We start from the raw sequence: 26,014 nt of genomic DNA, 5'->3' as shown, positions 1-26,014 counted from the left end.
CCTCTTGCCTGAGCCTCCCAGGTAGCTGGGACTACAGTCATGCACCATCATGCTGCTCTTCATTATTTTTACTGATTGATTTATAAAGTGATGTCTAAATTTGGGGCCACAACCTACCTTTACAGGACCAAACCTCCAGGTATGTTTTGTAGTATAGATTTTGAAGCATTCTTAAATTGTACCTACCCCCACCACTTGCTTTTGTGTGACTTTATGCATTTACCTACATCCTTTATCCCTGCAAACAGTTGAGTTTTTGAGTTTTAAAGTCAGTTTGACATAGTTGGAGTTCATCAAAGCTCAGTTTGGGGCTCTTTTCTTTGCTTCTCTTCATTCTTTCCCTAGGTAGTGACATCCATTCCTCCGAGTTTAAATTAAAGCGTATTGCATGCATTAACTCATTTACTCCTTATAAGAATCCTATGAGCTGCATACTATTATCTCCATCATTTAAGAATGAGGAACTGAGAGACTGAGTAACTTGTCCAAGGCCACACAGTGTGGATAAAAGCCCAAATTTCAATCAGGCCATCTGGCAGCAGGGATCCTACTCTTAGCCAATCTATCCTAATACCTATGCAATATGTATGAAAACATGATCTCACTTGTATGGTCTCTTAAACTTTACTGATTCTGTGAGCCCCCACAGTACAGCTACCCATTTGTGGAGACAGGACTGGTGTGATAGAACACTGAGAGAGTCCACAAGAAAGCAAGAGAACTGTTTCCCTGTAGTATTTCAGAGATAGATGAATTAATGTTAAATGTCTTATCCACATCACTTGTTTCATTCACATTCACTAAGAACTGTGTACTTAAAATAGAAAATACCTCATTACTTACCTTTGATATCTCTATGGACAATCATATTACTGTGCAAATAATGGACACCCTCCAGAATCTGACGGGTGTATTTCCTAGTCACATTCTCAGTAAGAGCGCCATATGCTTTTAATTGGTCCTTAATTGAACCCTAGGAGAAAAGAAAACAAAAATAAAAACTACTGTATATGGTTTGAAATGAAAACTGCCATTAAATCTTTATCAGTAAAGAGGGCAGGAATTCTCATCTCACTCATCTAAGCATGTCCTACTTGAATTTTATTTATTCTGTTCTTATTCTGTTTTTAAAGTATTTTATTGACATCTGCTGATTTTCTCAGGAAAATGGGTATAACTAGAAAGAACACAGAGATTTTAAAGTTTTTTCTTTATATACTCAACACTCAAGTTCGAAACATGAGAACATACACAAAAGGAGAACAGATTTTCTCAAGTGTTTTCTTAGGGCAGGATAAGGTGCCATCTCTGAGAAAGCTGAATCAGTCTGAAGTGAGGAATAGGTATTTGAATTTTGAAAACTTCCCTAGTGATTCCAATGTACAAGTTTGATTAATAATCCCTTTAAAAGACAGAAATAAAATGCTTCCTGAGGGACAAATCTCTTTTTTGACAGGAAAATATATCCAAATGTTTCTGCTTTTCCTTGAATTTTGGTAAACGGTGTACTCTGTCATATGAAAGTAAATTCTTGGATTTTACAGATTTAACCATTTGTCCTTTCCACTGTTTATGAGCCATCCTTGGAGGGAGAGCATTTTGCAATTCTGTGGACCCAAACTTGCAAACACACATATGGAAGGCAGCAAGTGTGCCCAGTCAACTACTCACACCTACAGTTCAGCATGGCTTGTTTGTTCAGTCTACTGTGTCTCTACTTGTAGTATTATACAGAATAGGCCAGGCACAGTGGCTCACGCCTGTAATCCCAGCACTTTGGGAGGCTGAGGAAGGCAGATCACCTGAGGTCAGGAGTTCAAGACCAGCCTGGCCAACAGGGTGAAACCCCATCTCTACTAAAAATACAAGAATTAGCCAGGCATCGGCTGGGCGTGGTGGCTCACACTTGTAATCCCATCACTTTGGGAGGCTGAGGCAGGCAGATCACCTGAGGTCAGGAGTTCCAGACCAGCCTAGCCAACCCCGTCTCTACTAAAAATATAAAAAATTAGCTGGGCGTGGTGACAGATGCCTGTAACCTAGCTACTCAGGAGGCTGAGACAGGAGAATTGATTTAATTCAGGAGGCGGAAGTTGCAGTGAGCCAAGATCGCACCACTGCACTCCAGTCTAGGCAACAAAGCGAGACTCCTTCTCAAAAAAATAAAAATTGTAGCCAGGAGCAATGGCTCATGCCTGCAATCCCAGCACATTGGGAGGCCGAGGCAGGTGGATCACCTGAGGTCAGGAGTTTGAGACCAGCCTGGCCAACATGGTGAAACCCTGTCTCTACTAAAAATACAAAAATTAGCTGGGTGTGGTGGCGTGCACCTGTAATCTCAGCTACATGGGAGGCTGAGGCAGGAGAATTGCTTGAACCCGGGAGACGGAGGTTGCAGTGAGCTGAGATCGTGCCATTGCTCAGCCTGGGCAACAAGAGCAAAACTCCATCTCAAAAATAAACAAATAAAAATTATGGAAATGCATGTATTTTTAAATGAGTAAACATATTAATCACCACTTTGAAAACCATTAATACTAGATGTACTCTATATAATGACAGATGTCACAAATCACATTTTATAACTCCTAATGAAATTATAGACTCTAGTGATGACTATCAATCAGTGCTAAAAACATTAGGTGGATGGCTGAAAAGGAACAGGCTATTCCTATGTGCCACTGCTATACCTCATATTACTTTCTGGTGTGCAGGAAAAAACAAAACTTTACAATGCAGGAATCAATATGTCAATCACCCTCATCTAATGGTAGGTCTTTGCATTGCCACAGTGGAATAACCAGAAATTGGCTCCTGATAGGATGCAACATAAAGTACACAGCTTCATCTATGATGTTATCAGATAAAAAAGGTTGAATGTGAATCTAATTTAGACCTTAGATCTAACTTGGAGTTTATAGTAAAAACGGGATAAAGAAACAAATTAAAATCCGCATGCTCATTTCGGCAGCACATATACTAAAATTAGAATGATACGGAGAAGATTAGCACGGCCCCTGTGCAAGGATGACATGCAAATTTGTGAAGCATTCCATATAACTAAAATTATAAAAAATTTAAAATAAAAAAAACAAAATCCACAAGAATGCAACTAGAGAAATCCATGACTTTTTTTTTTTTTTTTGCAAATTCTTCCAGATCCTGAGAGTGAAGACTCTTAACAGTCTATCCTCCTCTCTTTGTCAAATCTATATCATGTACAAACTGACTGCTCTAGATAGTAATCCTAGCACTTTGGGAGGCCAAGGCACAAGAATCACTTGGGCTCAGGAGTTTGAAACCAGCCTAGGTAACAGAGTGAGACCTTGTCTCTATTTCTTTTTAAGAATTATAAAAAATTGTTTAAGAAGAGAGAGATAATTAAGGGGCACAACAATTAAATGTATGTATAGACTAGAACTTGGTGTGAATATATCAGCTATAAAGGGCATTTTAGGGCATTTAAGGAAATCTGAAGATGGACTGCTAAGATGTCTGTAACCTACTAGAGAATACTTTTATCATTAATGAGTTAAAAAATACAAAGACAGATGAAGAGAATAGAAAATACTACTCAGCTCTAATTTAAAACTCTTCCAAAATGTCCTTAACTAGGGTTAACATTTTATAATCTACGTTTTTGTTGTTTTTCTTTTATTAACTAAAATTTTAAATAGAATGTGTATTTTCAAAAAGATGTACTAACTTACCCCTGGCATATATTCCATAAATATGGAAAGTGTTTTTTCCTGGGGATCCCTCAAACAGCCATAATACTGAACAATTCGCTCATGTAGCAAGTTTTTCAGCAACTGAATTTCACACTCAAGTGCATTTACTTCCTGAAAGAGAGAATTCATTGTTAAGTCTTCAACAATGTCAGTAAGCAAAAAATTGTAACTTCATGGACCATCAAGGTGATTTCATTCTGAAAATTTTAGTTCCCAAGTAATAAACATCTGAAAGTCTCTAACCAATAACTTTTTAAACAGTCCTTGATGATATGCTAAAGCAACACTGAATCAGATTAGGATTATAACTGAAGTACTAAAAAAAAATCCATATTAAAAAGTAGACAAACATATCTAATCTGTTTTACAAATAATTTATACCAAAGAAAACTGCATTTTTTTTTTAAATGCTTCTTATTTAGAATGGAAGGGGCTTAATGTTAAAAAATAATAATAAATAAAGTTTCTTATAATGTGACAAAGTAATTTGTGCAGTGATTTTTACCTTGCTGGTCTCAGGACTGTCGGGATCAAATTGAACTTGCTTAACAGCCAATTCTCTTCCTGTATCAACATCATAACAGAGGTAGACCCTTCCAAAGGCTCCCTGGCCAAGCAGTTTGCCCAATCTCCAGTTGGTCGGAGCTCGAGGTGCTGAAAAAGAACACTTTCTTAAAGTGAAACATCAAACAGCACACAAATAAATGGTTAATAACTAAATGAGCATACTGCATTAGTGACATCCTTCATTGAATGTACTTGGATATAAGGAAAAATTATGATTATCCAAATTCACAGTTACCATCTTTCAAAATTTTCTATTTCGCCAATTTTCTACAAATCCTAAACCAAAAAGAGATTCATATCCCAAGACTCATTTTTTTCTGAAATTGTTTTCCTAATTACACATGTGACAGCATCTTTCTTTCACTCAATCTAACATGCCAAAGACTGTAAGATGCACCATTTCTAATCTTCACTGCAGTAATATTTCTACTTAGTTTTTCAGCCTCCACCTACAATGTAGAAAGCTGGAAAGAGTATCACTCCCATCCAAACAACAAGAGAAATCTGGGTAATCTACAAAATTTAACTTTTGTTGAACACATATCAAAAAACTAAGATTGCAGGGCAACCAACTAACCTGAAATCTAAGGAAAAAGTGGTACCTCCAAGGAGAGACAGAACAGAAGCATTGGCTCACTTGTGGTAAAGCACAGAGAAAGACCCACACAAGCAAGGAAGAATTCACCTCCATTTTAAACAAATGTGGGCTGGCATGAGAGTACTGAACCCTTGGGAGATCTAGACACAGGTGAGCTCACACCTGCTCTAAGTCTTTTCTGTGGACCTCTACCATGCACTCACAGGAGCAGGAGACACCAGGGAAAGCCTCCCTTGGTGGTCAAGGCCTGGAGAAGCGGAATGGCCCACTGTTGTGGGAAATGCAGAAAGCCCTTCTAAACCCTTCTCCCCTAAGAAACAAGAGCCTTCAGCTGCTGGAGAAAGCAGCAAACCCTGTCACCCCTGCATTACAGTTAAAGACCCACTGAGGCTAGCGGAATGCAAAAGAAAAAAAAAAAAAACCCTACCCCTGAGAGAGAGGCTGAGGCTGGAAACCTTCTGTGACCCTGATCATTAGAGCACTCCTACTCCTGGAAGATGGGCAAGCCCATCTCTGAGAACTGAGGAGATAAAGCCTGCCTAAGACTGAAGCTGGATAGGACAACACGGAACCCTCTATTCTGCCTCCCCTATCCTAGGCTGGCAAGTAGCAGCAATCCACTACTGAGAGCACGACAAGGCCATAGAGAGATCCTCCCTCTCTGAGAAGTAGGCACAAAAGAAAGGCCAAGGCTGGGCGCAGTGGCTCATACCTGTAATCCCAGCACTTTGGGAAACTGAGACAGGCAGATCACCTGAGGTCAGGAGTTCAAGACCAGCCTGGCCAATGTGGTGAAACCTCATCTCTACTAAAAACACACAAAAAAAAAAAAGAAAAGAAAAATAGCCAGGTGTGGTGGCAGACGCCTGCAATCCCAGCTACTTGGGAGTCTGATGCGGGAGAATCACTTGAACTCGGGTAGGGGAGGCTGCAGTGAGCTGAGATCACACCACTGCACTCCAACCTGGGCAACAAGACTGAAACTCCATCTCAAAAAAAAAAAAAAAAGAAGCTGATGGAGCAGGACTATTGAGAAAATCCCTTTAGGAAACCAGCACAAGCTAATTAGAAGAATTTAAAGTCAGTGGTGCACAGAGACCATGACAACAACAAAATCCAAACCCAGCTCAACTCCTAACTAGACTGACTGACTCAGCTCCTCACAGTAACGGCCTAGCAGAAGAAGAGCTGTGCCTATTTCCAGGCATACATTCTATTTACCTCCTCCCTTATCCTATACATGATATCTGGCATTCAATGTAAAATGATAAGACACAAAAAAGCAACCCTTCCAAAAAAAAATCAAAAGCAAAAGCAATTAATACAACCAGACTCAGGAGGTTCAGAAGGGAAATTTAAAATAACTATGACTAACATGTTAAAGGTTCTAATGGAAAAGGTAGACAACATGCATGAACAGATGGTGAACAGAGTGATGGAAACTACAGGAATGAGTCACATGAAAATGCATGAAATAAAAAACAATGACAGAAATTAAGAATTCCTTCAACAGGATCATAAATAGATGCAACAAAGCTGAGGAAAGAATCAGTGAACCTGAAAATAGATCAATGGTGGGGGAGAGAGGGAGAGGGAGAGAGACAGAACAGAGGTATGACACAGTATCAAATAGTCTAGTGTATAGGTAATAGGAATCCCAAAAGAAAAAGGAAGAATGAGACAGAAAAAATACTTGGAGAGGTAACAACTGAGAACTTTTCACAGACAAACTATAAATACAATAAACTGAAAGAACACCAGCTGGGAACCCTACACAAATATACCTAGACACGTCATATTCACACTGTAGAATATCAAAGACAAAATCTTGAAAGCAGCTGGGGGCAGCTGCGGGGGAAGAAGGCATATTACATATGGAGGAACAAAGATAAGAATTACAGCAGATTTCTCTTCAGGAAGTATATAAGCCAGAAGACAATGGGACAATAGCTTTAAAGTGCTAGAAACGCCAGGTGCAGTGGCTCACACCTGTAATCCCAGCACTTTGGGAGGTTGAGGCAGGTGGATCAGCTTAAGCCCAAGTGTTCAAGACCAGCCTGGGCAACACAGCAAAACCCTGTCTCTACAAAAAATACAAAAATTATCTGGGCATGGTGGTGCACGCCTGTAGTGCCAGATACTTGGGAGTTTGAAATGGGAGGATTGCTTGAGTCCAGGAGGCAGAGGTTGCAATGAGTTGAGATTGCACCACAGCCTGAGTGACAGAGTGAGATCCTGTTTCAAAAATGAAGGAGAAATAGACTTTTTTCAAACAAACAAAAGCAGAATGAACTCATTACCCGCATGCCTATATTACAAGAAAGGTCAAAATGCAGTTTTTCAGGCAGAAGGAATTTGATACCCAATAGATCTTGGATCTGTCTTTGTTTATACAGATTTTGGATATATACAAAATCTATAAAAATGAATAGACTGAAGATATATATAAAAGACATTTTTCTCTTATTTTTAATCACTTCAAAAGATAGCTGTCTAAAGCAAAAATAACAGCAATATAGCATGGTGTCAATATGGATATAAAAGTAAACTATGACACACTAACACAAAAAGAGGAATTCAGAGTATGCAAATAGTGCTGCAATAAACATCTTTGAACATGAATCTTTGTATGCACTGCTTACATAGTAAGGTCTGAATGCTTTGCAATCCAGCCTGAGTTACCACTGTAGGCCTATTCCCACTATTTCAAGTAAGATACTCCCACATCAGCCAAAAATTGAACTATTCCCCATTTTTAGATGATGTTATGGCCTCTTGCACATTATCTCCTCAGCTGGTGATTTCTACTCACATTTAAATACTATACAATAATTATTTCTCCATATATCATCTATCTCATTAGATTATGTCTTGGAGATTATGTTTGAAATCTCAGTGGCAGGCATTCAACAAGGATATGTGGAATGCATGGATAAAGAATGACTAGTTGGTAATAATTTTCCTAATACAAGTGAAGAACAGAATTATCTAAAGTAATTAGCAGTGATACCATGCTTATACCTGACATTCCAACCACCTTTAGAAACACCACTATTACCTTTTTTGAGTAGTTCATCTGACCCCAAAAACTCACTTAGTATTTATTCCTTTTAATAATATAAAATTCTAAAAAGGTTCTGCTCTACATTTCACTATGCCAAGTTCTATTACTTACAACGGCTGGGTGGGCTGATGTCCATTACGGTCAAAGTAGGATTGTCTATGTCACTTCCCCTTCTTCTTATTCGACTATCATCATACTCTGGGGTAAAGATACTGCTTCCACTACTAGTGCTTAAGGAATGATCAGTAGGACTGAAACTCACAGGAGACCGTAAGCTGGTCCCCTGGGTCCTTCTAGCTCTTGGAAAAGTTTTACGACCTAAAAAATGAAAAGAGAATGACCTTATACCTTTTATTAATATGTTATACTTTTAAAGTATTTAAAATTTGTAATGTAGAGAATAGAAATTTGTCCTGTGACTAGGCTCAGAAACTGAAATAGCAATGATTGGGTGGGAAAAAATAAACAGGATCTGAATACAAATTCAAATAATCTCTTATGATAAAACATGTATGAGTGTGCACACATACACACACAAATCATAAAAAGGAACCTCCTCACTTCTGGATAAAAAGGAGAAAAAAAATTTACTCTCATTTCCAATAATGATTTTAAAATCTAAAACAAAGATGCAAAAGTTCATAGGTAGTAATTTTTTTCTTTTCTTTTTGAGATGGAGTTTCACTCTTGTTGCCCAGGCTAGAGTGCGGTGGTACAATCTTGGCTCACTGCAACCTCCACCTCCAGGGTTCAAGCGATTCTCCCGTCTCAGCCTCCCAAGTAGCTGGGATCACAGGCGCCCGCCACCATGCCCAGCTAATTTTTCGTATTTTTAGTAGAGACAGGGTTTCATCGTGTTGGCCAGGCTGGTCTCGTACTCCTGACCTCAGGTGATCCACCCACCTCGGCCTCCCAAAGTGCTGGGATTACAGGCATGAGCCACCGCACCTGGCCAGTAATTTTTTTTCTTAAAGGGATGATATAAGTATCAATCTCATCATCAAAGAGTAATTTTCTAATATCATTTAAAAGTTACTCCTTTTGGATGGGTGTAGTGGCTCATGCCTGTAATCTCAGCACTTTGGGAGGCCAAGGCAGGCAGATCACTTGAGCCCAGGAGTTCGAGACCAGCCTGGGCAACATGGCAAAACCCCATCTCTATTAAAAATACAAAAATTAGGCTGGGCACGGTGGCTCACGCCTGTAATCCTAGCACTTTGGGAGGCCAAGGCAAGTGGATCACTGGAGATCAGGAGTTTTGAGACCAGCCTGGCCAACATGGCAAAACCCCATCTCTACTAAAAATACAAAAATTAGCCAGGTGCGGTGGTGGGCACCTGTAATCCCAGCTACCTGGGAGGCTGAGGCAGGAGAATCCCTTCAACCCAGGGGGCAGAGGCTGCAGTGAGCTGAGATCGTGCCACTGCACTCTGACCCAAGAGAAAGAGCAAGACTCCATCTCAAAAAAAAAAATTAGCCAGGCATGGTGGCGTGCACCTATAATCACAGCTACTTGGGAGGCTGAGGCAGGAGAATCGCTTGAACCCAGGAGGTGGAGGGTGCAGTGAGCAGAGATCATGCCACTGCACTCCAGCCTGGGTGACAGAACAGAGTGAGACTCTGTCTCAGGAAAAAAAAAAAAAGAAGGAAAGAAAATTACTCCTTTTTGGCCAAGTGCAGTGGCTCACACCTGTAATCCCAGCACTTTGGGAGGCTGAGGCAGGAGGACTGCTTGAGCCCAAGACTTCAAGACCAGCCTGGGGAACATGGTGGGACACTGTCTCTACAAAAAAAATTTTTTAATTAGCTGGGTGTGATGGCAAATGCCTGTAATGGCACACACCTGAACTCAGGAAGCTGAGGCAGGAAGATCACTTGAGCCCAGGAATTTGAAGTTACAGTGAGCTAAGATCATGCCACAGCACTCCCACCTGGGCAACAAAACCTTGTCTCTTAAAACAAAAAATTATTCCTTTTCTTTTAAGGGATAGCCAAGTCTTATAAGTTGACATAAAGCCAAAATGCCCATTATACTTTTGTTATAACACAATTCCTCATATTTTTCTAATGGTATTACACAAATATGAGGTTTTAAAAAATTTTTGTATTTATTTTTGTTGTTGAGATTTTTAAACTATTCTTGTGGTCTAATTGCTAGAGACTTACCATCATTATACTCTTGATGATGATATGAAACATGATACCTTCTTGGATATGTTCCTCCTTTTCCAAATTTCTCAAAGATAGGGTTATCATAGTCTGTTAAGACATATAAGATGGTTATCTTTTATTTAAAAAAATAGTTAAATATTTCTAATGATGAAAAGCACATTTATAAATTTTTATTTGACTTTTCAAAAATCCCCCCTCTCCCTCCCAACCAAAACATTATCCAGTGACATAAACATTTAGAATTTATAAAGTCTAACCTGAAAATTCCTGATGATTATCTGGGTAGCTCTGTGCCCTAGGCATTCGTGATTTTGGATAGCTCTCTCTATAAAGAAAAAATGTCACATTAAGTTTACAAAAAGTACGTAAGACATTAAAAAAAAATCTTTGAGCAATATCTGTATCTATCTGTGCCTCTCTGTATGTGTTTGTGTAAAGGAGCTCACTTTGAAAGGTCAGCATAACTAAAAAAGAAAAACTAAACTTACTTGGTACACGTAGGCAAAGAGCATGCCTTTTAAAATTAACCTTACAGTACAGTGGAAGAATGACGTATTTTGGAATCATTAGGTGTTTCTAAGCACTGTGTTTCAATCCAAGCTCTGCCACTTAAAAATGTAACCTTGGCAAATCACCCTTCTGCATCAACAAAAAAGATAATTTCCAACTAATCAAGTGTACATAAGTAAGGTGTCCAGGATAGTGTTTTGCAAATGGTAAGTACTCAAATATATAGCTTTTTCGTTACTACTTCCCTGAATTTCTTAAATGTCTACCTTAAGATAGACATTGACACAGACAGAAATTTCATATACATAGATAAAAGAAACTTAAATGTGCATTCCCACGCAATATTAGTTATTTTTTCAGAATTTGCTTTCATAAAGCAATTCCAGAGAGGATTACCAAGAATACTGTCCTATTGAGACCAGCAGGGGGAGCACGTGTAACAAAAAATTCACATTTTGCAACTTTATCCTGCTCATATTCCTGAACAGCTTTTTCACAAAAGTACTTAAATTTTTGCCTACATGTACCAATGTGACACAGTGGGCTACAATTTCCAAGAATTTAAATTATTTCTAATCTGGTGCCAGAATGAACATACTCCTGAACAGGTGAAATAATTTAGGAAATTTCCAAAACCAAATATATTAATGTAAAAGTTGATAGCACTTTTCACAAACACAGTTTTAAAAGTAAATGTACATAAATTCTAAATCTGATTTGCCTTCAAACACACAATTTTGACAAGCAGGAATACTCAAACTATTATAATCAGATTTCATTTTAAAAGATACTGAGTCCCATAAGGTAAAGGGATTTATCCACACTGTGCAAAAATTCATCTGCCGTCATCATACACAAGTACCAATTCTATTCCTCTGAATGTAGCACAAAAAAGTTACTGATAATTCAACATGCTATCTGTATGAATATTTACCCATATCTATTAAAAAAGAAAAACTACAATAAGCTGAGCATGGTGGCTCATGTGTGTAATCCCAGCGCTTTAGGAGGCCAAGGCAGGAGGTTCGCTTGAGCCCAGGAGTTCGAGATCAGCCTGGGTAACAAAGTGAGACCCCCATCTCTACAAATAATACAAACAAAATAGCCAGATGTGGTATTAATAGCAAATGCCTTTGGTCCTAGCTCCTCAGGGGTCGGAGGTGGGAGGACTGATGGAGCCAAGGAGGTCAAGGCTGCAGTAAGCCACATTCACGCCACTGTGCTCCAGCCTGGGTGACAGCAAAACTCTGTCTCAAATAAACAAACAAACCCTCCAAAAACTATGATAAACATTACCCATCCAAAGGACTATCAAGTGATGGACAACTTCCTGAGCCAGAATTTTCAGGGCTGCTTAAAGATAATGGATCCAGCATCTAGGAAAAAAAGGAGTTCCACCATGATTCAATTTGATATAACCAAAAGTTGCTTATTAAAAAAAACCTGCCTTAATCAGACATACTTTATGTAACATAAAATTCACTCATTTAAAGTATACAAGTCAAGGCTTTTAGAATACTGAGAGTTGTGCAACCCTCACTCACAATTTTAGAACAATTCCATACTCAACAGTGGTCACTCTCCAGAGTTACTCATTTTCAAATGTCCCTTGTAAGCAAGCCACGACTTCAAAATTTCCTGAGAAAAATATTCTTTCTCTATAGACTATTGACTAAATAATTAAAAGCTACAATATTTCACACTATTTTGCTTACTGAAAACTGAACAATGGCCCCACCCAAACTGAAACTGACACTATGACTATTACATTATTAGAAAATGTAAACTAATATAATAGTGTGAACATATAATGCAATGCAATGCAATGTTAAGGGAATAACAGCAACTCCATGAAAACATTTTAATACTATAAAATTGAAGTATTTTTTAAATGTTTCAGAAAGTTCACAAACCTCAAGTTTCACAAAGGTAAATATTTGTAGTTTCATTCTATCTTTCAAATGTTTAAAAAAAAATCTGGATGTTAAATTACAAAGCAAATGCATTATCATTCACTCACTCTCATTCATTCACTTATTGAGCAATATAAAACCAGCTGTATTCCAGCTTTCTTTATATAGGCACATGTAAATTAATGGGCATTTTCCTATATTTTTTCTATTTTGTTCAGTTAAGAAGATATGTAATTAGAGAAGAGATAATACACACATACACCCAGTTACCTGCCAAATCACACTGACCCTGACAACATCTCTTTAAATTAAATTTAAAAAATCAAACTTTTGCTTACTTGGTCCATGCTCTCTGGAATGAACTCTCCTTCACTGTTGATACTAGTGAATGACCCATTCCGGGCAACCTGGTGTAATTCATCTGGAATGTATCCTGGGGGAGGAGAACTTCTATCTCTACTAGTATGACCTCAAGGAAGAAAAATAATGTAATTTATAATTATAGGCAAGGGAATCAAGTTTTGTTTTAAATAGGCTATATTTCTGAATTATATCATTAATAATTTCAGCAAAAGAAAATGCAGTTTTTATTAAAACTTATCAGAACATTCACTTGTAAATCTTCAAATGGTTTTATAACCTTTGTAAATTCCCACCCTATCATAATTATTAACCTCACCATAATGTTCATTTATATACTCACTAGGTAGTATGGTATTCTGACTGCTGATGGGATGATAATACAATATAGATTTCTGGCATTAAGACAGTTTATTTAAGTAATCACATTTCTTATGACACAATAACCCACTTTATTTTACTTGGTTCTGTGGAAATAATGCTATATTTATTAGTACAGTGTCTCACCTTTCCTCATAGTTTTTTGAAATTAAACTATGTGAGCATTTAAGTTCTGGTCCAATTTAAAGCAAAAAAGGTTTTAGCCTTATGTAAAGGAGTCATTGTGAGTATGTGCAAGCATTTGTTAGTGAGACAGGGAGGAAAAAGAGAACAAAATTATTACCAAGACATGTGCATAAAAGAGAGGCCTGTCTACACTTGTCTGTAAAATGATTAGGAGCTCAATTTGAGTCAGGATTGATTTAGGCTTCATAACAACTGTAGCCACAATAATATTGGTGCCTAATATTTTTATTCCTTCCATATACCCGTGCTTACAAAAGAAGATCAATATAGTCAATTACTAAAAGGAGATAGGACCAAAAAAAAGCTATGAAAATTTTGTCTCCTTATTTGACAACCCATTTTTCACAGTAATGTGTATGCCAACGCACTCTTGGTTGAGACCTGTTTATCAGCATACACTCCTAACCTAAAGGAGTTTTTCCTCTATCTCCCTTTTATAAAAACAATTAAAGAGAATAACTGCCAACATATAAGAAAAATAGGTAATGGTCATACCTAGCAAAGCCATTCCAAGTTTAAGGCGTGCCAGTAAAAGACCACTAATTCTATACTTTACGATTTCCAATTTCTTCTTATGCTGGCACTGACGTCAAACAAGAATATTTATTAGAATAAGACTGAGGTATTCAGTGTAATTTTAATTCAAAATATATTTAAAATGTCAATTTACCTAGTACATTTAGCTTGTTTTGTCTAATGCAACTAAAGTGAATTAGAGCTGGGCACTGTGGCTCACGCCTGTAATCCCAGCATTCTGGGAGGCCAAGGTGGGTGGATCACATGAGGTCAGGAGTTCGAGACCAATCTGGCCAACAGGCTGAAACCCCATCTCTACTAAAAATATAAAAATTAGCCAGGCATGCTGGCGGGCGCCTGTAATCTCAGTCATTCGGGAGGCTGAGGCAGGAGAATCACTTGAACCCAGGAGGCAGCGGTTACAGTTAGCCGAGATCACGCCACTGTACTCCAGCCTGGGTGACGGAGTGAGACTCTGTCTCAAAAAATGAAATAAAATAAAGTGAATTAGCAATTTTTTTAAAAATGACAAGTACTGTAATGTGATAAGAAATGGGGATAAAGAAATGTACAATGAACATCTGAGCTTTGTACAATGTACAAAATGTACAAATGTACAATGAGCTTTCTAGTTTGAAAAGTAAAATGTACAAGTGTTCTCTCAATTTAATGCTACGACAATCCCATGATTTAAAGATGAAGACACATTTACTGGTCTCGGGTTCATCAGAGAGCTGGAATTTGAATTTGGGTATTTCAAATGTTCTTTCACCAAATTTTAAAACTATATCGAAATATATCTGAATGAAAAGGACAAGCCATTTGTATTTTGCTTGTGTATCACCTCTGCTGCTCGCATTTCTGCATTCCTGAAACCCAAAGTAGGACTTATTTAAGACAGACACTTAGAAGAGAATGGTCATAAAATAGCTTCTTCTGGGGACCAAGAGAGAACACGAATAATGTCTATTTTTTCGGTGGTTCACATGCCAATTCAATTTTTTCTTTGATTATCAACAATCTTCTTCTGTTACCAATCTTTTTTAGATTCACAACCACATTTGTTTTTCCTCCTCTTTAACTTTTCTCTTTTAAATCCGCCCCTCATACATGTTTTCACGCCATCTTTAACGGCCATACTCACTGCTCTCTCTGAAAGAACATTTATACCAGCGGTTTTTTGAAACAATGTAATGCTTTTATCAAATAAAAATGTAGATTATCAATGTTTTATACAAATTGAAGAACAGATAGAATGAGGAGTTGAGAGTACCTGTGTCCAACTCATGTTGCATGAATAAAGCCTCCTTAAAAAACAGCATGCAAGATCTTTATTTCTTTATATCATAATCTTAATTATAACAATAAATTAATGGCAAATGAAAATGAATACTAATAAAGTAATAATAAAGCATAATATAAAAATTCTTAGTATCTTTGAGAGCATTCTTGGCAATCACTAAAACCCTAGAGAAAGGCTTGTGAATTTACAGTCTATTAATTTTAATATATTATAATTACTTCCTTTAATTTTTTCCTCCATTCTATTTGTACAATTAAAATCTTTTTTTTTTTGAGATGGAGTCTCACTTTGTCGCCAGGCTGGAGTGCAGTGGCACAATCTCGGCTCACTGCAACCTCCGCCTCCCGGGTTCAAGCAATCCTCTTGCCTCAGCCTCCTGCGTAGCTGGGACTACAGGCATGCACCACCACGCCCGGCTAATTTTCGTAATTTTAATAGAGATGGGGTTTCACCATGTTGGCTAGGATGGTCTCGATCTCTTGACCTTGTGATCTGCCCGCCTTGGCCTCCCAAAGTGCTTGGGATTACAGGCATGAGCTACCATGCCCAGCCTAAAACCTCTTTAAAGTTTTATTTGAATTTGTTAACATTAAAATACCCTGAGTATATAAATAAAGAATTTAAATTGGAGATTACTAATCCTGTAAACTTGAATTTCCAAGGGACGTCAAATATTAGAGTGTATTTAAATTAAAGTATAGGAAGTAGAGAAATACAATATTATTTATCAGGAATATGTTTAGGTGCCACACTACATTAAAGGATGGAGAAGAAATTGAGAAATCATTCATTTCATAATTCAGACACTAGTTTCTTACCTATTATAGGAAGCCGTTTTTTCCTCTCTGCACCAAATACTGTATTATCCAAGTCTTCTAGTGATGGCAATGGTTCTAAATTAGTAGCCTACAAAGGAGAAAAGACAGTTAATGCTATTCTTCCTCCTTGGGGCTTTAAACAGAATCCTCTCCCCTACCAAGTACAAACCATTTTATATTGTTTGTGAGCCTTAATCAAATCCTCTACTCTTTGAAATTTTAATTCTAACATAATTCTAAGTTGTCAGTTTCTATTAGCTTCGTATGTACAACATATTATACTTATTTATAACTATGACTGTGGTTTTTGAGGAGCAAGGATATTAAAGTACAGTAATTAAAGGATGTAAGTTTACATTTAATCATAATGAAAATATTGCAATGATTATAGAATATAATTATGTTTCATATGTTAACTTTTACAAGCCTAAGTCCTATAATTCTTACTGAAAAAAAAATCCCAAATCATACCTGTGTACTTCCATTTATTACAAGTAATATCTTGAGGCTCTTCATATGAATACTACGATCCAGCAGTTCCACAGCTTTGTCCAAGTCATCTTGAGTAGTTAATGGAATTACCAACTAAAAACAAACATAAGGAATCATGCAGCTATCTCACCAGGTCAAGTTCTTCCATGAGCATCTCCACTACTAAGGAATTACAAATGTCAAAATACCTTGCTCTTTGATTTGTCACTATGATGAAAGTCTGAATGTGTATGTGTAGATTGTTTTGCCCTCCTCATTCTACCGCCACTAAAATCTTAGAATGAACATGTATGTTTTTAAATTTTTATTTATTAATCATTACATTCTTCTAGAAAATAACATTTAAAGATTAATTTTCTAGGATATTTCCATAATATTGCTATATTTAAGTTATAGTATGTTCGCCCCTAAAAAGCATGAAGGAGTACAGACAAAGACCATATGAAATAAAGGTACTACTTTTCTTCTGTATAGATGAAACTCAGTTCTTTTTTCAATAGTAACCACAAATTTGCACTCTCAGCTGGTGTGCTCTTCAACATACCAACATCCTGAGCACCTGCCATGGAGGACAGCTGCCATGGAGGGGTACCATATATGTTATTGTATATACCATAGATAGTAACATATCTGCAATCTACAGCCCATCTAGAGTTCTTCTCTCTGAGCCTGGTGACCTGACCACTATACCCTAAAACAAATAAGCTAATGAGTTAACTATTCCATAGTAAACCCTGCATGTGGAATCTGCTTTCACTAGTCCTCTTATGCAGCAGATGTTATAGAGGACAAAAGCACCTAAGAGGTCTATGAGAAAAAGTGTAATTCATACAATTTAAGAAAATATGTTCTTTTTTTAAAAAAAGTCAATTTAGTAACTTAAGAAGACTCTGTCAATAACTTCAAAGTATATTCCATTTCATTGAAGGAGGAACAGAATAAAAACAAGTGAACATATTCTGCACTAGTTAACCTGCTCTATTCAGCACAATATATGAGCCATTAAAATGCAAGGCTTTACATTCGTGCCAAACACGAATATAAAGAAGGATTTATGTGAATTCCATCAGACGATCTGCTTGCACTTACTTACTCTGTTCTTAAAATATATTCCCAATTTCCGTTTGTAGCTAATTTTGTATTACTGTAAGTGACTGACTAACTGGGCTCTTTTTGCTCTATGAGAATTTCTTTCTAATAAAATACAATTACTAACTGTTTGGTATCATAGAACAAGCCTGATCTACTGATCTACTTAAACACATTTCTATTTCCCACCGATTATGAAACATATTGGTATATCTTGCTTCTATCTTCAATAGTCTATTACTTTTCAAGCACTGGAAAACATTTTAAAACAATGATAATGACTGTTCCGCCGATTTTTCATTTGAGGAGAAAATCTGAATACTTACTTTTACTATTCATTTATAACTGGATTGTCTACTTCTCCAAGATACTGCTACTTTTGGGGGAAAACAACACTAAGTCAAATGACAGAAAAAAATATGAACATAAATGATTCTGCTCTTCTTCAGTTTGCTGCTACAAAATGTGAACATCCTGGAGGAGTGCCTGGTGCAGCAGCTTAGGCACTTGCCTACAGACCTAATGTGATCCTGCTTGTGTTCTAAGGTTACCTATTACAAACTGTAAAATGAGGACTAAGAGTCATGAACAAGTCCCAGGTTATCTACATTACACTAAATAAATCAGATAATGTTTTCTTGCTTGGTGAATTCATTTCAGTCTCATTCATGAAATCTATCACCCTCTGGGTTATTTTTGATAAATCAGTTGTTTGTTGATATAAATGCTTTCTAGAAAGGAAACTTAAAATTGAGTTCGAGAACCATTAAATAGAACTGAAATCTGAAAGAACTGAATTATCTTCCTGAATTTACATAGTGAAGTATGAAGACAGCCATTAAAAGGTTCTCCAGGCCGGACGCAGTGGCTCACGCCTATAATCTCAGCACTTTGGGAGGCTGAGGTATGCGGGTCACTTGAGCCCAAGAGTTTGAGACCAGCCTGGGCAACATGGTGAAACCACATCTCTAGAAAAAATACAAAAATTAACAAGGTATGGTAGTGCATGCCTGTAGTCCCAGCTACTTAGGAGGCTGAGGTGGGAGAGGATTGATTGAGCTAGGGAGGTCAAGGCTGCAGTGAGCCATGACTGTGCCGCTGTACTACAGCCTGGGTGACAGCGGGAGATGCTGTCTCAAAAAAAAAAAAAAAAAAAATTCCTGCTCTACTCATCTAAAATGGAAGTGATCTTAGAAAATCCTTACTTGGCTTGAACACCTCCACATCCAACCCCCATGACACACACACACACGCACTCTGAACACCTCCACACCCAACCCTCATAACACACACACACACACACACACCCCTTATTAAAGAGAAGCCAAACTAACAAATCCAAACAACCCCAGCTTATATTTCCAGCTTAAATTTCCTTAACGTTTCAATTCTAGCCAACTAGAAGTTTATAGAGTTAATAGTTCATTTTGAACGGAGGAATTAATATTACGCTAGAAAAAAATATTTATAGAAGTGGAATAACATGCAGTATAAATGAATTTTTTGCTTGACCACATGTCCACAAAACTATTAAGACCTTCTTTAGTACCCCCAGTGTCCAAGATCATGCATTTGGTTTGGGACAATATGTCAAGATATGAAACAGGATGCAGTTCACTCACAGAATCTCAGGGTTGCAAGAAATCTTAAATGTAATCTTATTCTAATGCCACCCCTACCACATTCCTGCCAAGAGGCCACCAAAATATAATGGTAGAACCACTCACAGAAATCCTTCAGAAAGCATGAGAAAAATAAACTAAAAATGGAGCAGTTTTCCAATTTTTAGAAAATGGGAAAAGGTTCTTAAAAATACAGATTTAGGCCAGGCGCAGTGGCTCATACCTTAATCCCAGCACTTTCGGAGGCCAAGGCAGGTGGATCATCTGAGCTCAGGAGTTTGAGACCAGTCTGGGCAACATGGTGAAACCCCGCCTCTACCAAAAATACAAAAATTATCCGGGAGCAGTGGTGCCCGCCTGTGGTCCCAGCTACTCAGGAGGCTGAGGTGTGAGGACCACTTGAGCCCTCGGAGGCAAAGGTTGCAGTGAGGTGAGATTGGGCCACTGCATTCCAACCTGGGTGACAGAGTGAAACCTCGTCTCACACAAAAAACAAAAACAAAAATAAAAACCAGTTAGCTTGATGTCAATCCTCAAGAAAACCCCAGAAAAAAATTACATTGCAAACTGGGAGAAGTCACTAAAAAAAAAAAACAGCAATTCTTAGGAGGTGACATGGGTATAATATGGACAAATCATGTCACGCTAACCTCATTTTTCTTGATAGACCTACTAGGCTGGTAGATAAAGACAATATTGTAGTCTTAATGTATCTTGGCATTTGAAAGTTTTCCATAATACAATTTTAGAAAAAAGAAAAAAAGATATGTCTAGGCTCCCCTATAATCATCCTATGGGATAATAATTCAAGTTCAAGACATTTTTTAAAAATTTATTCTTTTTTGTTCAGACAGCTCTGTCACACAGGCTGGAGTGCAGTGGTGCAACTGTAGCTCACTGTACCCTCAAATTCCTGGGCTCAAGCTATCCTCCCACCTTAAATCCCCCTGCCTCAGCCTCTCGAATAGCTGGGACTACAGGTGTATGCCATCACACTCAGATAATTTTACTTTTTTGTAGAGATGGAGTCTTGCTATGTTGCCCAGGCTAGTCTTGAACTCCCGGCCTCAGGTGATCCTCCTGCCTTGGTCTCCCCCCATGTGCTGGGATTATAGGCATGAGCCACTGTGCTCTGCCCATTATTCTTCATCACAATACTTTATGCATTTTTTTTTTTTTTTGAGACGGAGTCTCGCTCTGTCACCAGGCTGGAGTGCAGTGACACGGTATCAGCTCATTGCAACCTCTGCCTCCCAGGTTCAAGCGATTCTCCTGCCTCAGCCTCCCAGGTAGCTGGAACTACAGGTGCACGTCACCACGCCCAGCTAATTTTTGTATTTTTAGTACAGACGGGGTTTTACCATGTTGGCCAGGATGGTCTCGATCTCTTGACCTCGTGATCTGCCCGCCTCTGCCTCCCAAAGTACTGGGATTACAGGCGTGAGCGTGAGCAACCATGTCTGGCCTACTTTATGCATTTCTTTCAAAGAACTTCATATATTCAAACAACTCATTTATTAATGGTTTGCTTGTACCACAAGTCTATAAGGTCTACTCCATGAGGTGCTGCAACTTACAAATTATAGCATTATGCCTGAAAAATTAATACTTTCTGAATATAAAAAACAAATTCACCTAATTACTAACCCAATTATTAACTAAATTGTCCTATAAATTTTAAGATCACAAGATCCTGATATCTCATAGAATCTCAAGAACTAAAAGAAACTTCAGAGATCACTAAATCCAATCCTAAGTTTACAGAACATTAAAAAGGGGTTTCTCCACAACGCAGAGCTCCTCACTGCTAGAGCAAGCCCTTCAGATCTTACGTACTGATTCCCAAACATAATAATCTAATTGAGCCCTAACCAACACTAAAATAATCCTTTAACTCAATTGTTTAACTACCAAAGCTCTGTCATCGGTAGCCAAGTGTAGAGTATGACAGGAAAAGACAGTTCATCAATAAAGTACACAGAATAAAAACAAAACCATAAATAAGCAGCAAAATTCCAAGTAATACATATATTTTCCCCTATAATACACCCTCATTCAATTATTTGCATAGTAGCACCCTCTATTATTTTCCACAATGAAATAAATCCATTTTAGTCAGTTAAAATTTACTTGTTTTATTCTTCTGACATAGCATATATTTATCAATCCCTAAATAAAAACACGAGTCTTAAAAGCTGTCTCTTAAACGAACACATTACTTTTGAAGACAAGATCTACTAAAGTTAAGCTGTACATGTTTACCTCGTTATTGGTATAATGTAGATCCATAGACTGTCCAAAGGCAATTTTAGCTTTAGATCTCAGATCTTCCAGTTTAACTGGTCTGGGGAACTGAAGGATTCTATATAAACACAATTTTAAGATTTTATTTTCTTAGGCAAAGTTAAATAATAAACTTGCAAAAGTTACCTCCTTTTAGAGTGATACAAAATTAACTAAAAATTACATAAATATTCACTTTACTTAACACTAAAACAGCACATTTTTTATCACAGGCACAAATTTTCAACACAAAGTTCAAAAACTCTGAAGTCTGTTTTATCCTAATACAAATTTTAAAAAGGAAATTCTCAAAATTTTCTGCAGTTTTTAATTTGCACTGAAACTACCATATGAATGTTAAAGAGCAATGCAAAATGTTTATTCAGGAAAGTGATTAAACTTAACTATGTGACATCTGTATGACAGAATGAAATGAAACTGTTAAAAAGAATAAAGTTGTTCTCCAGGGATTCAAATTTTGATTTCTGTATCCTTATCAACTCAACATTTTTGGGTACATGTATCATCATCTAGGCATACTTCCAAAATAAATATTTTTACAAGATTAAAATTCTAATGTTTTCTTTCTATTTCCCAAAGAATTGGCTTGTGCTGCCCCTAGAAAGCATACACCTAAAGCTTGAAGACCAATACCACACTATAAGCCCCATAAGGAAAGAGACTATGTCTGCTTTGCTCCCTTTATTCCTTCAGGGCCTAGCATATACTAAGTACTCAACAAATAATGCTGAATGAATGAAAAAATTGGGAAAATATCCAAAAAAGAATCTTAAACAGGAAAACAGATTGGACAGTTCCATGGTTTATCTGATATATTCCAGTTTTAAACATTTCTATGTAGAATATGCTTATATGATCTGTGAGCCACTTTAAAATCCTTAAAACTGTTAGGCTTTTCACTACATTAATTTCATGAGACACTAATAGCAGAAATGAAATTCCATCATCAGGCTGGCACGGTGGCTCACGCCTGTAATCCCAGCACTTTGGGAGGCCGGGGCGGGTGGATCATCTGAGGTCAGGAGTTTGAGACCAGCCTGGCCAACATGGTGAAACCCTATCTCGACTAAAAAATATGAAAATTAGCCGGGCATGGTGGCAGTTGCCTGTAATCCCAGCTACTCAGGAGGCTGAGGCAGGAGAATCGCTTGAACCCGGGAGGTGGAGGTTTCAGTGAGCCAAAATCATGCCATTGCACTCCAGCCTGGGCGACAGAGTAAGACTCCGTCTCAAAAAAAAAAATTCTATTGTCCAATTCACTTTCCTCAACATTACTAATGACATACATGTCATAAAACTGAGGTCTCTTGAGAATAATCAGAATTGTAAATGTTAAGCTCACGTATATAAATGCTATATAGTATCTGGAGGGATGAAACAATTATAAGGAAAAATATATTTAATTTCCCCCAAGTAAAAATAAAAGGAAGTGACAATACGTAAAGGCTGTATTAAAAACAGTGATCTTATTTATCTCTGAAAATTGCAAAGACATTAATCATTTCTAATGTTTAGCCTGAATTTTGACATATTTTATCTAAGTCTAAGCACATTACACATTCCCAAGGACTACTCTATTCTCAATTTGTAAACCATGAAACTTCATTCAAATCTGAAAAGAAACTTTCAATAGCTTAATTAGAATACACATTTGATTAAATCAATTAATTAACATGTAGTGTTTCCTTCCTTACCTTTTTTCTCCTCTATGTTCAAATTTGACTCGGACATCATTCTGTAATGAAATGACAAATCAGTCTTTCAGAGATTAGACAAATCATTCAGAGATTAGATAAAATTTCTACAATTTCTAAATGATTTTGTTTTTTAGCCATTCATTTAAAATAGACCAGACGAGGAGGGAAGTTTGAATTTCTGTATCAGCTCCAAACAATTGATAGTGTCTGCTAAAAAGTTGAGAATTATGTTGCTGAATCTGGGCTCAACAGGAAAGAACACCAAGATCTATTAGTGAAGGTAGCAGGAGTATGAGACATTTGCTGATCCTGTTATGGGAAATACAGATTATATTTTTATGTGTTATGCTGAGTATCCCAAACTAATTTCATTTATCGGAATCAAAAACATCCTCATTTCTAAAAATCCAGAGTAGACTATTTGAAGAACAAAACAAAACAAAAAACTATTTGCTTAAGTACTTGAAAAATGGATGAAATGTCAGCTTTGGAGAACAGTGACCACATTAAATGAAATGCTACCTTATTTTTTCTGGGAAGGGGTCAACCTTGGCTGCAGAATGCTACCATTCTTTATGAACACACACTTTAAAAAATTTTTTTTAACTTTTAAGTTCAGGGGTACATGAGCAGTTTTCTTATACAGTTAAACTCACGTCACGGGGAGTTGCTTGTAGATTATTTAGTCACTCAGGTATTATGTACCATATGTACCACATTTTCTCTATCCAGTCTACCACTGATGGGCATTGAAGTTGATTCCATGTCTTTGCTATTGTTAATACATGAACACACACTCTTACAGGAAAATGTATAACAAACACTAACAAAATTCTCGATTCGAAAGTGTAAAAGCTAAACACATTAAACAAGTCCTCCATAAGATTAGGATACTAAAGGAAAGTAATTCATAAAAAAATACTTATTAAAATAAATACCTGTTTTTTTGGTGATGAAGATTTTGCTTTTCTGGTTTCCTGCAAGGATAATGCTGGTCGACTGGCCTTATGAAGGACAGCCAAATCTTGCATGATTGAGTTCAAAGCTTGCTGATCATCTAGGTAGTTTTGAAATAACACATACATAGAATTGTAATTGTGACATATATATCAACATGTACAGACATCAAACACAAAATTTATAATAAAATTTAATGTAGAGAATGTATTTATGCAAAAATGCATCTAGAACATTTTTAATGCCTACACTTTTGGCAAAATAAAATTGCACTAGACTCAATCTCTAGCATCAGTCCACACATGAGACACTAATGGACAAGATGAAGTCATTCTGGTTCTTCCAATGATTTAATATCCTAGAATAAGGTCAAAACTGCCCTGTTATAACAAATTCTTTTCTATGACTCCTAAACAAAACATCAAGGTATCTAAAATATTTTAAAAAGTAGAGAAAAAAATAAACAACTTTGTATAAATATCATTACTTAGCATTTATATGCAAAGTACAGACTTAACTTTGGAAGGTTTTTTTTTTCTTTCATCAATACTTAAGAGTCAGAAACAAAGAAAAGCTTCACCTGTGGATACAGGCCTACTGTATTTGGAAATGGTCTTTCAAACTTCTTCACCATAAGGTTTGACAAGACTAAAAACAGACTATTTAAAGATCTTGGCCAGCAACAATGTAAGAAAATTCCTTTCCTTAGAAAAACTACCAAGTCCATAAAACTGAGAGAAACGATCATGAACATGAACTTTTAGACTCTTCTAAATATACCAAAGATTTCCTTCTGAGACTAAAAGTATGTACCTGCCAGTAATGCCAATTATAAGCTCTCCGGAAGACGTCAGGGACAACTTACTTAATTTATTTTCACTAGTAAATCAATTCTACTAATGATAATCACAAATGGTAAACAAAGGAATCAAGAGACTTTACACTTTACATTTTAAAAAAAAAATGTAACCATTTTGGTGAGCAGTAACTTATGTTCTTGTAGTAAAAATTAAAACATGCCATATCCTGTATGGGAAATCACTAAAAATATTCCAACAATTCAGTAGCCCTAATAGTCTCTCAAACACACAAACAGCTGACTTCTCTAATTTACTAATTTTTAATAACATTTAATATAGTCTATTTTGTAGTGAAATTATTTGCATATTAAAATTTAAAAGTAATGGTTGCAATGGTTTCATTATTGGTTTATTAATTTATTAATTAATATTTCCAGGTTAAGAAACAATTTTATAATCCTTCACCAAGCATTTTTTATAAAATAAAGTTTTATCATAATGTTAGTTTAGCCAAACAGGTAACCAAGCCACAGTCAGGTACAATATAATCACAATAGATGTACCCATCAATAAGCTCACAATGATCTCAACTGGAATAAAAGCATTTGATGTGACCTTCTTTAAGAAGGTAAATCCTTGGCCAGGCACAATGGCTCAAGCCTGTAATCCCAACACTTTGGGAGGCTGAGGGGAGCAGATCACAAGGTCAGGAGTTCAAGACCAGTCTGGCCAATATGGTGAAACCCCGTCTCTACTAAAAATACAAAAATTAGCCAGGCACGGTGGCAGGTACCTGTAGTCCCAGCTACTTGGGAGGCTAAGGCAGGAGAATCGCTTGAACCCAGGAGGCAGAGGGTGCAGTGAGCTGAGATCGCATCACTGCACTCCAGCCTGAGCAACAGAGCATGAATCCGTCTCCCAAAAGAAAAAAAAA

General features: G+C 37.0%; 1 protein-coding gene and 1 non-coding gene across 4 annotated transcripts in view; one reads left to right on the top strand and one right to left on the bottom strand.

Annotated features, from left to right (window-relative positions):
- MAP3K2 (mitogen-activated protein kinase kinase kinase 2) overlaps positions 1-26,014 on the bottom strand; it is an 86,794-nt gene that overhangs the window by 15,143 nt on the left and 45,637 nt on the right. For all 3 annotated transcript variants that reach the window (XM_063647332.1, XM_054477164.2, XM_063647333.1), the window contains 13 exons: positions 24,262-24,380; positions 23,321-23,361; positions 21,585-21,684; positions 16,591-16,704; positions 16,120-16,207; positions 12,894-13,024; positions 11,939-12,018; positions 10,390-10,457; positions 10,127-10,219; positions 8,072-8,278; positions 4,237-4,385; positions 3,711-3,842; positions 844-973 (listed from right to left, as the gene is read on the bottom strand). In XM_063647332.1, coding sequence (XP_063503402.1) covers positions 844-973; positions 3,711-3,842; positions 4,237-4,385; positions 8,072-8,278; positions 10,127-10,219; positions 10,390-10,457; positions 11,939-12,018; positions 12,894-13,024; positions 16,120-16,207; positions 16,591-16,704; positions 21,585-21,684; positions 23,321-23,361; positions 24,262-24,380 — 1,452 coding nt within the window. The remainder of the gene's footprint in view (positions 1-843; positions 974-3,710; positions 3,843-4,236; positions 4,386-8,071; positions 8,279-10,126; positions 10,220-10,389; positions 10,458-11,938; positions 12,019-12,893; positions 13,025-16,119; positions 16,208-16,590; positions 16,705-21,584; positions 21,685-23,320; positions 23,362-24,261; positions 24,381-26,014) is intronic.
- On the top strand, positions 2,956-3,062 carry LOC129032357 (U6 spliceosomal RNA). Its single transcript, XR_008501347.1, has one exon. It is a non-coding gene; the product is annotated as a U6 spliceosomal RNA (small nuclear RNA).

This window comes from Pongo pygmaeus, chromosome 11 (genome assembly GCF_028885625.2).
Source record: "Pongo pygmaeus isolate AG05252 chromosome 11, NHGRI_mPonPyg2-v2.0_pri, whole genome shotgun sequence".
NCBI lineage: Eukaryota > Metazoa > Chordata > Mammalia > Primates > Hominidae > Pongo > Pongo pygmaeus.
Note: the sequence above shows the minus strand (reverse complement) of the source record. Positions and strands in the feature narration are given on the sequence as shown.